Here is a 13,785-nt window from a genome sequence, read left to right on the forward strand (position 1 = left end):
CCCATAAGACACGTATCCCAGAATAGATAAGCGATGTATGCGAGACTAGACACAACAAGATGACAGGATAAAGGAACATAATGGTATGTGCTGATTCAGATAACCCATTTGGACTCCACCTTCCCACCCAAAATATGACTTTATCATAGTCAACTTATTCTCGCATTGACAGACCTTCCTCCACAGTGCTGCGGAGGAGGGTCTGGCAATGTGAGACTAAGTTGACTATGATACACAGCATCAACTTTGCACGTTTTTCTCCCATCCTGGAATGCTGTGTGATTCTGGGATAAGAGAAAAACGTGCTCTGGTTTATTGGCATTTTTTTAAACCAATCACAATTGTCTTAGGCGGTGTTAAGCACTGAACATAGCCTTGGTGCCGCTGCAAAATATCCTCGGGAAGGAACATGTTTTGGTGGAACGTGTACGTTTAAAGGTTGTCTTAGTCGTGCAACAGAAAACTCAGATTGGACAGATAGTCTAGCTAGCTGTCTGGATTTACCCTGCAGAGATCTGAGGAGCAGTTAACCATAGTCCTCACAAATCCACCGGAGTTCAGAACGCCAACACAAAGGAAGAGGAAGCTAACGGACATCTGCCGGAATTTCCGGCAGCACCTGAACAATCCCGGAAATGAAACGTCCTGGATATAGACTATGCTTATCCTAACGTTACTTGTCTTAACAAGTTATTTATGTTGAACATGGAACTGGTGCGAGTAGTAGTGTGCAGGCTGCAGCAGTTGTTTGCCCCTACATTATTTTGCTTGTAAAGTAATAGGTAAATCTACTCTATATCTGTCCAGATGCACTCGGGAAACACTTGCAGAAGCCCCTAGCAGCTTGTGGAGAGGGGCCTTCTGATCTCACATCTATATTGCTCTCTGAAGCATGTAAGTTTCAGCAATTGTTTGTGGTCTCCGATACATTGCTATGTTGTCTGAAGCAGGTGAGTTCTGTAATTGTATGTTACAGTTGCAGATATAATTCTAGAGATGTTCCGATACCGATACCAGTATCGGTATCGGCTCTGATACTGCCTAAAACGCTGGTATCGGTATCGGTAAGTACTGGAGTTTATGCACCGAACCAATACCACGTAATAAAGCCCTAAAGAAAATCTACGTTAAAGTAGTTTATTTATGTTCTTTTTCCGTTATAACTGACTGTCAAACTGTATCGGCCGATACGCAAGTTCAGGTATCAGAATCAGTATCGGGAAGCAAAAAATGGTATCAGACCATCTCTATATAATTCTATCCCAAATTTACATCCGTAATGAACATGTGCAACTCATCCTGGATCTGTCATTGCAGCACCTACAGATCCTGCTGACTGGCCAGCCCTCTCTGATACAGTGAGGATGGAGTTAGTCAGCAGAGGGCACCTAGGGCACTAAAATGGCTAGGGCTGGCATTGCTGTCATGCTCTAAGACTTATAATTTACGGGTTTGACTGCCGTTCCAGGGCACTTTCACCGGTAGAAGGTTGTGAAAACACGGGTTACAGGTTGCCTGGAACGCAGCATAAGAGTTGGCAGTGGGAGAGGTAATGGCTCTTTTCACTGAATATGCTATGTTCACAGCTTGTCCCAGGTAAATGGGACTGCACAAAGCTTAGCAGGGCTATATTGTTCAGGATAACACTTTTTCTGAAAGCTCACTGCCCGGGGGCTATTGAGCTATTGTCAATAAAATAAATCATATTCCTGACATCAAAATACTGAGTGAAGTTTAGAAAGAATGAAGAACGCACACATCGTCCTCGAAGTCTAATTGCATAATAATTAGCCATATGGAGTTACCGCTGGTAGAGAGCAGAGGATGGTTTGTTTACGCCAGCAGCTAAGTTTACAAGAATTTGTCCAAATTTCAAGCTTTGTGACTGTATTGTGTCAACAGTTAATTTCATTTAATATTGTATGTGGTGTTTTCTTTTACGTGGTGCAAATGTTCCACCTAAACAAGTTCCTTCCCGAGACCATTTTGCAGAGTTACCGTCTCTGCGACCAGAGTTTAGCGGCGCCCAAGACGATTGTGATTGGTTTAAAGCACATGTGTCAAACTCAAGGCCCGCGGGCCAAATCCAGCCCCTTGCAAATTTTGATCCGGCCCGCAAATCAGTTTAGGTTCACAATAAATGTTGGCCCGCCTTGTTGTGCGGCAAACCAAAAAGACGGGAAAATGTTTGCAAACCGCAATCACGAGTCACTCAAAGCCAAATTCGGCAGATCTGCCGACTTTGAGACTCAGAAATTCCCCACAACCAACGAGTTTGCATATTCAGGCCTACTTTTGAAAATGTCATCAGAATGCATGTTTTTGCTCAATTCTATGATGACTAAGGAACTTTTTGCTGACGTTTTTAGAACTTTATGTCGACCAAATTGTATGTGAAAAAGACTATATAAGACATGCAATAATATAGTCAAATATATTAAAAATCATGTCAGTAAAGTGTACATGTCTGGCCTCTGATGTGATTCTCATTTTCCAGTGTGGCCCTTTGTGAAATTGAGTTTGACACCCCAGGTTTAAAGTAATGCAAACAACCCAGAGTGTTTTTTCTTCTTTCCTAGAATACATGTGTGGACGAGCCAGACCTTACTCCGACTTAACTATGACTAAGGACATCATAGTTGTCAAACATAAAACACATATCTGGGAAATTAGAGGATTATTGCAGCAGAATTTTTTTAACAATTCATAACACCATTTTAAATATTCTTTAATAGTATGAAATGGTCTAAGAAATTGCCTTGATATGATGATATGATTGTCAAGCCACAAAACCTGCTCACACACACTGTTTACCTGCCATACTCCCACAATAGCATTGGCGATGAGAATGAGGAGGATGACGAAGGGTTCAACAAAGGCTGTGATTGTCCCCTCTCCTTCTTCGAACCAAGCCAGGGTCTACGAGACGAGACAAGACAGAGAGAAAGGTGAAGATTTGCGTTGAATGTGGCTTTGTGTTATTAACACTCATTTCATTTGTGTGTGTGTAGAGCAGGGTTAAACTAATGTATTAGTTCACACAAATACACAGTGCATACAAACTCCACTTATTTGAAAAGATTACAGTTACTGGTATACGTGAGTGTGTATGTGTTTGCTTGTGGTTGTGCACGGTTGTGTTTCCTTACAAAGGAGATGCACGCAGCCAGCAGCAAGATTCGAACCAACAGATCCTCAAACTGTTCCAGGACCAGCTCCCAAAGTGACTTCCCTGAATAAAGAGACACCAAGGAACACAATGAGCCAAAGAAAGAAACAAACAAAGAAACAAAGTATCTTTGATTTAGATGAGATAATGACGAAGAAAGAAAGATAAAGTAAGAAGAGGAACAGAAAAGGATACAATAAAACAGACAGACAGACAGATAGATAGATAGATAGATAGATAGACAGATAGATAGACAGATAGATAGATAGACAGATAGACAGATAGATAGATAGACAGATAGACAGATAGATAGACAGATAGATAGATAGATAGATAGACAGATAGATAGATAGACAGATAGACAGATAGATAGATAGACAGATAGATAGATAGATAGATAGATAGATAGATGATGGATAGATAGATAGAATGATGGATGGATAGATAGATAGCTTACCTTCTTCAGCTGGCAATTCTGCGAGTAAAAACAGAGTTAAAGATAGTTAGAAAGAAGGGGGGATGGAGAAAATTAAAAAGAATTACATCATCATCACCACTGTTACTTTGTTTAATAAATTACAATGTGCATATGATTTTTTTTGCAGCAGTACTAGATTAATATAGTGCTTGCTTATACTTGAACATGATGCAGATATACAGTACTCCTTTTTCTGAAAACAGAATATATATATATAATGGATATGATGCAGATTGACAGCACTGTCCAGTAAATGTGTATCCATGTACACATTTACTGAACATTTCATCAATACAATTGTAGTTGTACAATATGTTGTTTGTTATAATGATGGTTGTCATTTTAGAGAAAAATGATTTCCATTGGTACCGTTGGGTCCCCATCTCTCCCTGTTCTTCTTCAGCTGCTCACAGCTCAGACCTGTAGACTCATTTACACTGAAGAAGCCCAAAACCTCCTCCACGGTCTTAGTATGGGCATTATCCATCACTACGGAGGGAGGAAGGAGAGAGAACACAAGGCAACAGCAATATATAAGATTCTACACTACAGAAATATCACAATCAGTCTTCAAACCCCTATTTTACAAACTTACAGAGGCAGTACTGAGGAAAGTAAGAAAAGCAGTTGGATTAAACACGTTTGGAGTGTATATTATCATCATTCTATACAACAAAAATTAGATAATATGGCTTTAATTTAGCTGACAATATTTTAGGTTGAACGTTGCAAACAGCAAATATGTTTCATTTTAATGTCCATTACATTTTACAATTTCCATGATACATTATAAAATATTTCTGAAAGATTTAGTCTTTTCCTCAGACTAATGTTCTTATCAGTCCTATTTATCATATCAGAGATAAAGCACAACTACTCTATAAAATCTAATAAAAAGGCAGTATTTCAGTGATGTTCACACATGAAAATATATTTGTAATGCAATGTAAAAACGACACACAGTTACAGCATTAGCTGGCTGGGGAATGAGATGTACTGTATAGCCAAGCAACCACACAAACTGGAACCCGCAGAGACAAACAGGCCCAAGAGACATGAATCACTATCCATAGGGTGTGAGCTCAGCTGGCTCTGAAAACACATCTCCCTGTGTTGCATACAATTGGATTCGGTGGAGTTTACATCTTATGCATCCAGTATGCTAGTTTTAACCATTTAAATGACATTGTAACGGTAAGAAAGCCTTTGCCTGTTATCCCCATGATCTCCTCCCACCACTGTGGCCGTGTGTAAGCAAGCAGCTTGGAATAATTCAAAAACTTTTAACATCATTTACCGGTAACGTGCTTCATTACAGATGCTATGCTGAATAAATCTATTTTCAATGATTTGTAAAGGCCTTAAGTTAGGTTATAAGAAGTGGGCCTGTGTTTAAGATAATTAACTCCAAAGGATGGCCCTAAAATCACTTAACGTTATGCCAATTTCCGCATCTGCAAAATATAAGCGAGCGGCCGCCCCTGCATTCTGCACAGAAGCCGCACTAATGTTATGGTAATACATTGGTTACCAACAGTAATCAGGATGGCACTTCCGGTCATTTGCTTAACGTTAGACATAAAATATTGGGTTAACGTTACAAACTTTATCGCTGTTATTACCAGAAGCCTCGCCTAAATTCAGAAAATTCTGGTAATATGGATGACAGAAGATACTCAGAGACATGTTGCTTACGAATGAGGTTTGCCAGCAATTTGACATGGCTGCAATATACGCCATAAGCCATATGTCAAATGACAGGTGAAAAATCATAACGGGTAACGTTAAAGCCTTCGAGCCACAAGCTAGCAGATAGCTAATGAGTTAGCTATATTGATGTCTCTGTGGGTGACTAGCTAGCTAGCTAGCTATGTTATAACGTTAATCCTCCGGAGATGAACAGGTTGCTTACCAGAGTGTGACGACGTCTGTCCACTATCCCTACAGTTTTTAGTAAAACAGGATATATCACAGCACCATGCGTTTTGGATTCAACTCCCCACGGCCACGAAAAAAAGCAGCAACAAATAATTTGACAATTTGATTTTACAACAGGCTAACGTTATCTAGCTTAAGTTAACGTTAGTTAAGTTAAAACGTTACTGTCACAGCCGCTCATGAGTGAAAACTCATCAAAACGATATTTCCATTGAAACAGCGGTAAAAATGCTGTCTGTTTAGAAAATTAAGGCTTATTTAAGGCAAATTACTGTCTAAATATGGTTCAAGACTATTTTTTTACAGACAGTGTGGTATTACTACTCCTTGTCCTGGCTGCAGTACTGTCTGTAGGTCATTACTCAACCCACAGGCAACAACGCAACAGCCAAATGCCAATAAAATTAGCTAAGCTACCCAACACGCACAAAACACAACTTCCGGTCTTGACTCTTCAAAGTAAAAATCTCTGCTTAAGAAATAATACATGACGTGATATAATTTAAATGCACAGTTCATGACAATGGTTGTTTCAGTTTTTTTTGGAAAGTTAATTATTTATTGCACGACCAATGGGTAAATGGCAGCTGTATTTCTTCCAACAATAACAGATTTTGGACTTAAAAAAAAAATAAAAGTCGTCTGTCTTCTCGTATTATCGAGGCTAATTATGTCTACCTTGACGCCGCTGCCCCGTAATGAACGTCATTAACGGTATTTGACAATGCAGAAACCTAACAGAGCTAAGAATAAACCAATGAGAGGCCTAGGAATCAGACTGACGCAACTCATCAACCTGTAGAATCCTCTCAAATCCCGCCCACTAGAATCTTTACTACAGAAGCGCCCCGCCTCAGATCCCAGTCACCGAGCTCTCGATCAATCAGCGGGCGGTGCGTCTGCTGTCGCTCAACTAATCGACATGCGAACCAATCAGCTTTAAGCTTTGAGTGTTTGACGACACTGCACACCAATCGAACAGCGTTGGAGGCGGGATAATACATTAAAAGTGTAACTGGCAGCCCTCATTTTCCTTCTGGTGGAAGGTTACATTTTTTTAAATGAAAGCTGCAAAGTTGATGCCAGTAACCTCCACAATCAGTATTTTTAAGAATAACATTTACAAAACAGTGTCTAACTTTTTCACTTAGATGTGAAAAGTGCATTCTCTTTTTCAACTGCATTCTCAATAGATTAGATACAGTATATGAAGAGAGACCAACATATTGCGAGAAGTCGTACATGTGTTTCTCTCTCCAATGTTTCCATCTCTAGGTAGCATTGTAGAACACATTCACACACTCATTCTCTACCTCGTGTATGTTGTGGAGTTAAGAGTAAAACAGAGAGACTGCGTTGTTAGGTCAGTTATAAAAAGACTGAGACAAATGTATGTCAGTGTGCAGACCACATGGGAGATACCAGAGGGTAGCAAATCATGTGAATGTAGAACTCTTTGTCATTTATGTCTCCTTCACAATTTCATGTCTACAGTGTCAACAGTCAGGTAACAACCCCTCCATTATACACAGCAAGACAGAAGAAGCCAGTAATTCGGTCAAATTCTTTTTTATTAAATCTTTTTTAATACAAACTGTGTGTAGAAGACAAGGTTGTACATCTGCAAGAAAAAAACACAACTGGATGTTCTGTCATTCTTCTGTCTCCATTCTGAAAGAGGGATTCCTCCTCCGTTGCTCTTCTTACCATTTAAAGGGTCATTTCAGTATTTTTCAACCTGGACCCTAGGACCTGGAAGCGTGAAATTCTTTTTGTTTAACCAGAAACGGCCCCTAAAGCACCATCCCAAAACCCACCAGACTCCATGTAAATAATCAGTACTTTTAGCGAGTATAGAGCCAGCATATTTTCACATGTAAATGGGTGAATTAAAGGTTTATTTCAACCAAACCAGAGCAAGAGAGACAGACTTAGACAGCTTTTGATTGTTTCATTTTGTTTTTGTCGACTTTGAATTCATTGTGTTTCACAATGATAAAATGACTGTTTATTTGAATGGAGTCTGGCAATTTAGGGGCTGGTTCATGTTAAACTGAAAGGATCTTACCCTTAACAAAAAGGTCTTTCTCTGTAGGGATACTTTCATAATGTTGTCAGACACTTAGAATAATAATCTGAGCATGTTGGTGGCAAAACAAGCACTTTTAGTGGATGTAAATTGAAGGTGCAGCGGTCTCTCTTAATACTGGACCAATGTCAAAGATTGTTGTTCCCATCAGTCACTTAGACACAAAATCATAGGAAAATAGGGTCCAGGTTGAAATATCTTTCCCCTGTGAAATCTTTTTTGGGGCTTAAGGATAGAAGGTAAATCCCTCAGAGACATATGTGTGATTTGAGGTGATATAAATTTGACTTTTGTTGGAATCTGCGTTCTTTTCTCTTTCTTACAATGTCTTCCTCACAAAGGGTATTCGCTCCACAGGCTGAAAGACAAAGAATACAATCATTACCAACAGATGAATGCAGACTTTATTCATATGAATCTGTGTCTCCAAGAGTTAGGGCTGAATATCATTCCACATTTTTCAGCAGCACATGAACTTTGCCTAAATGAAATAAACTAAAATGAATCATGATTATGATTTGCTGTAATTCTGTGAGATCATAGAATAATTAAAGAACAATATGAAGCCAAGCAGGCATTCTTTATGGACGCTAACAATGTTAGATACTTAGGGCTACTGACACCTTTTGGTCAGTACTAAGAAAGCATAGAGGTAATACTCAGCCTTAGTAAGAGTTGGATATCCTTTTTTCATAGCATGATACATTCTCCATTTCATAATGATAGTACTGACAGTAAGTGGTGCGTGGCAACCTGCGTTAATGCATGTCTGCCATGGGTCCATACTGAAAATATCTCAAAGAAGGGATCCCCACCTTATCGTGGTGGGGCGGTCCCCCTAGAGCAATGTCTCGTCTCCATGTACGTACCATGACATACTACTTCTTCATAGCATTGTGGCTCAAACTTTGACCCTCTTGCTCATATATGCTGCGCAAAGGATTGTGGGTCAGAATAGTCAGAAAAGCATGCCTGCTTGCATCCTGCAAAATCCAACCTGATGCTGTAGGACATCCTGGTATTTTCTGACATACTGGATTTCGACATACTATGTATTGAGACATACTAAATATTTTCTGGCATACTAAATAGTATGGGTATTGGGACACAGGGATTGTGTGTGTGTGTGTGTGTGTGTGTGTGTGTGTGTTACCTCCGGTTGTACTCGGGGTCAGTGTGTGTTTGCAGCAGCAGGTCTCTGATCTCCTTGGGTGGGCTCAGACCATTCAGCTTTGCTCTCTCCCATCTCTGCAACCTGCTGATCCCTGGACAGACAGAGAGATAATAGGATCCATTATTCAATGTGTTGTGTGATTTAAAGCTATTTCTGCACCACTTCAACTATACCTTTCCCAAATAAAGCAGACCCAAAAACAAGGCAGACTAGAAGGACACGCCGACCTCCACCAAAGCATGCCCTATCTTATAATGTTAATGCAGTGTGAATTGTCCCAGTCAGAAACTCATTTTCCCAATTACTCTGACACATTACATGTCATTTAGCTTTTATCCAAAGCGACTTACAATTGCTATATATATCAGAGATAACACGCCTCTGGAGCACCTATGGGTTAAGTGTGCTCAGAGACACATTGGTTGATGTATCACAGTGGGAATCGAACCCAGGTCTCCCACACCAAAGACATGTGTCATATCCACTGCACCATCACCACATGACACCATATGAATGCTGCATAAACGCCCTATCTTGCAATTTCGCAATCGCTGCGACCGTTGACTTAAAGGCACCTAACCCTAACCATAACCATAACCATTGCTATAACTAATCCTAGCGCCTTCCAGGCAGCGCTTCCTGGAAGGAGACGTTGGGGGCTTAAAATACCGATAAACGTAATTCTGCCGACAGACAGACAGACAGACAGACAGACAGACAGACAGACAGACACTCCGAGACACATATGATGTAAGTCCACTTCTGCAGGCTGGCCAGTTGTCATTACACAAAGTCACAAATTTTGTTAATCTCAAATATTTTATTGTGATCTTCATTAATTCATTTTAGACACTGATACGTACAATACATTACTATGGTATAATAATACAATACTACAATATTTTTATGATTGTATGTACCTGTTTTCCTTTGTATTCGTATGTCTTCTATTTATTGTATTTCATTTTATTGTGAAGCACCTTGTGATTTTCATCTTTGAAAAGTGCTATATAAATAAACTTGACTTACTTACTTACTTACAATACTACATTATTATTATCAATAATATTATATTATAGTATTGGATTGGAGTATTGTATTATATACATCAATATTGTATTATATTGTATTACTTGAATAGAATGTTTTCAAAGATTATTGGTAGAAGTTATGTTTATTGTTTATTGGTTAGGTAACCAAAGGATTTATCGTTTATCAGAAAATAATCAATAGATTTATCAAAAAAATAATCGGTAGCTTTATCGATGAATCTGACTAATCCTTGAGAGATCAATTGATGAAAAAAAATATTGTTAGTTGCAGCCTGAGTAAAACTGCTCCTCATTTTATTCCTTTTTTCATATGAAATCAAATGGTGTATAGTATCAACCACACTATATTGTGTATACATGTGTTAACGCATTTTGCCTACTCAGAGATTCTCATCCTGTATACAAATTCCAAGTAGTGAATAATATCAAAGTTGAAACCCCTTTATCTTGTTCCAAAAGCAGATATTCTACACATATGTAGGTACGTTACCTGTGCAGGGCCCGAATCTCCAGTCCAGGTCGAAGTGCCTGAGCCTCTGCAGCTCCTCCTCTCGGACCGTTTCAGTGTCAGCCTCTGATTCAGAGAATTCAAGTCACAGTTAGTAACCCTAACCCTAACCCACAAGTATCAGAGAACTCTAACACTGCTCTAACATTAATAATATCCAGCTGAAAAATACTTGTTTTTTTACAACAAAAAAACTACAAAAAATCTAATGACCAATCATTTTCAACTTCAAGGTAAGTAAACACTGCTTTAATTATTATAGAAATTGGTGACATTGTGAATTTTACAGGGCACATAGTATGTGTATGTATCAGTAGAAAAATACCTTTTAAAAGCTACCTGGAACTTAAGGTAACACAATTAAAATATATACTGGAAAATATGAAAATGAAAAATATATTTAAGCCTTTTTTTACAAACTGATGCTGATTGAAATCTGGATTGCATGGCCTGTTTTTCAAAGTGATGTGTCATACAGTACAATGAATGTGTTTGACTGATACAAACACGGTGCTGCTCTTCACCTTGCTGTGGCGGAGGAGGAGGAGAAGGCCTCTTCTCTCGTTTCACCCTCCTCGCTTTCTTCACCACCTTGAATGAATCAGTTATCAGTCCGCGCTTGGTTGTCATGGTGACTGATCTAAAACATACACACAGCCATACATTTTACTCCATGCTCTTCATTACTGTTCAAAGTTTGGGGATTTTTTTCAAATCAAATAATAATCATTTTATTCTGAGAGGATGTTAACAATTTTGAATGGGAAAATATGCACAGCCCAAAGACAGCCTTACCACCTTTCTTTTCTCTGGTAATAGCTGGCAACAAGTAGCCTATTTGTAGCTCCGATGGGAGTAGCTCTGCCACAGCCTTGATTTAACCCCATTTAAAATGAACTACTACGCAGAGTAAACCAACCTAAATCCAGTTGTAGCATCTGGTAATGCATGGAGACTACCTTGAATTATTCACATTTATTCAAAATAAACTAATTTAATTCCACATGATATTAGGCTAGTTGCTGCTGCCTCATTATGGTCACCAGACCTTCTTTTATTTTAATTTGCATAGCAGTAGGTACTTGTCAATTATTAAGTTTTTATAATAAGTAATTATTAAGCAATAATTAAGTGAAAACATTTTGCCCACACATTGCTTAATTAGCTGTTATTTGCTTCAAAACATTCACATGAACCTCCTATGTTGAACATGTCTGGGCCATGTACCGTCTTTGGTCTGGGCAAAGGCTACACTACTTCTGGTTTCAATCTTAAAAATCAATCATATTAAACAGTGTTACATTTGACAGTTTTTGGTTATAAATAGCATGTCACCACAAACAATTACAGGTCAATTGTTTGTGGTGACATGCTATTTATAACCAAAAACTGTCAAATAATATATATATATATATGCCCTGTTACACCCTGCTACGCTCTGCTGTGCCCAGCTACATCCTGTAACGCCCTGCATTGCCCTGCTATGACATGAACTACTATGACTACTATTTCTAGTCACTGTTCCATTATCTTTATCGTGACTATTATTGCCACTGTTCATCACACCCCCAACCGGCACCGTCAGACACCACCTACCAAGAGCCTGGGTCTGTCCCAGACTGTCTTTGTAAATTATAGTGTGTGGTCTAGACCTACTCTATCTGTAAAATGTCCTGAGATAACTCTTGTTATGATTTGATACTATAAATAAAATCGAAGTGAATTGTGAACACATTCTGTTAGAAACCCAAAATACAAGTATGAACTTAAAAACTATAGTTTTCAAGTTCACTTGTATTTTAGGTTTCATAATATGGGACCTTAAGGTGACACACACACACACATCTGGTCCTGAATTTACACTCTCATAAGGTCACACCAAATTCAACTCAGAAATCCGGTTAATTATACATATATTATGAATGTTTATTGTGTATAAAATGCTCCTCGGCCTGCCGATCGGATCATTTATTATAATGTTTACCGCCGTGTGAACCCTTCGATCGCCTCTCCGGCCACGCCTTCCTTCTTCCACACAGTCATGCACTTATTCGGTTGGAAGAACGTGTAGAGTTATTACAACTTTACAATCATCTAACGTTACCAACAACCTTTAAAACAGACAAAGGAGCCACAGTATGTCAAACGGTAGGTTACTAATCGATAATCAACTGCAGGAAACAATCAGATGTCTCAATAAGCTAACGTTATTAATAATATAGACGTGTTTCAGCGTGCGCGATTTAACGTTCAGCTAAAAGGTTTCTGAGATTGTGCAGGGTCTTCTTTTAGTCTCCAGATCTTACCTGGTTATTTAAACTATCAAATCAGATGTTGAAAAATGTTTCCTCTTCATTCAGTCTGCAGCAGAACCAGCCGACCAAAACAATGACGTCGTCTCCTTCTTCTGTCTCTACGGTCGACTCGAGACTGTTGGGCCCCTTTACTGCCTCCTGTCGGAATTTATACCTAATTACACTCTATATACAGACATGCATATACATGGTATCCCTGGTACGCAGGCAGTAGATTACTAAAGTACATTTAAACGAAATCACTATTTCATACTTCAGAGGCTTGTATTTGTAGCATCTTAACCTCCCTTTGAGGTGTTTCGTTCATTTGTGGATACTGTGTTTAGTCAAAAGTACAATAAGACTAATGAAATACACAATAGCAACAGTAAAAATACAATTCAATAATAATTACTTTTGCAGGATAAATAACAGCATGGGAGAGATAAGGCTAAAGATCAGAGTGGTTACTGAACATACACAGTATAACCAGAATACATACAGGTATAAGTGCTACAACTATACACAGTATAACTAGAATACATACAGGTATAAGTGCTACAACTATACACAGTATAACTAGAATACATACAGGTAGTATAACCAGAATACATACAGGTATAAGTGCTACAACTATACACAGTATAACCAGAATACATACAGGTATAAGTGCTACAACTATACACAGTATAACTAGAATACATACAGGTATAAGTGCTACAACTATACACAGTATAACTAGAATACATACAGGTATAAGTGCTACAACTATACACAGTATAACTAGAATACATACAGGTATAAGTGCTACAACTATACACAGTATAACCAGAATACATACAGGTAGTATAACTAGAATACATACAGGTATAAGTGCTACAACTATACACAGTATAACCAGAATACATACAGGTATAAGTGCTACAACTATACACAGTATAACTAGAATACATACAGGTATAAGTGTTACAACTATACACAGTATAACCAGAATACATACAGGTATAAGTGCTACAACTATACACAGTATAACTAGGATACATACAGGTATAAGTGCTACAACTATACACGGTATAACTAGAA

The 13,785-nt window shown here is 38.5% G+C and overlaps 2 protein-coding genes across 2 annotated transcripts in view; both read right to left on the reverse strand.

Moving 5' to 3' along the window:
* Positions 1–5,974, reverse strand: part of si:dkey-28b4.8 (sarcoplasmic/endoplasmic reticulum calcium ATPase 2) — a 40,286-nt gene extending 34,312 nt beyond the window's left edge. Inside the window, exons 1-5 of the mRNA XM_031314034.2 lie at positions 5,560–5,974; positions 4,017–4,136; positions 3,627–3,644; positions 3,150–3,232; positions 2,815–2,919 (exon numbers count right to left, since the gene is read on the reverse strand). Of these exons, the coding sequence (XP_031169894.1) occupies positions 2,815–2,919; positions 3,150–3,232; positions 3,627–3,644; positions 4,017–4,134 (324 nt within the window). The 5' untranslated portion in view covers positions 4,135–4,136; positions 5,560–5,974. The remainder of the gene's footprint in view (positions 1–2,814; positions 2,920–3,149; positions 3,233–3,626; positions 3,645–4,016; positions 4,137–5,559) is intronic.
* A 1,164-nt stretch (positions 5,975–7,138) lies between these two features.
* pold4 (DNA polymerase delta 4, accessory subunit) lies at positions 7,139–12,845 on the reverse strand. The gene is made up of 5 exons (XM_031314033.2): positions 12,715–12,845; positions 10,933–11,048; positions 10,391–10,474; positions 8,828–8,939; positions 7,139–8,032 (listed from the first exon to the last, which is right to left on the reverse strand). The coding sequence occupies exons 2-5, from the start codon at positions 11,036–11,038 to the stop codon at positions 8,008–8,010; spliced, it is 327 nt and encodes a 108-aa protein (XP_031169893.1). The 5' UTR covers positions 11,039–11,048; positions 12,715–12,845; the 3' UTR covers positions 7,139–8,007.
* Positions 12,846–13,785: the final 940 nt, after the last annotated feature.

Source organism: Sander lucioperca, chromosome 4, assembly GCF_008315115.2.
Source record: "Sander lucioperca isolate FBNREF2018 chromosome 4, SLUC_FBN_1.2, whole genome shotgun sequence".
Taxonomy (NCBI): domain Eukaryota; kingdom Metazoa; phylum Chordata; class Actinopteri; order Perciformes; family Percidae; genus Sander; species Sander lucioperca.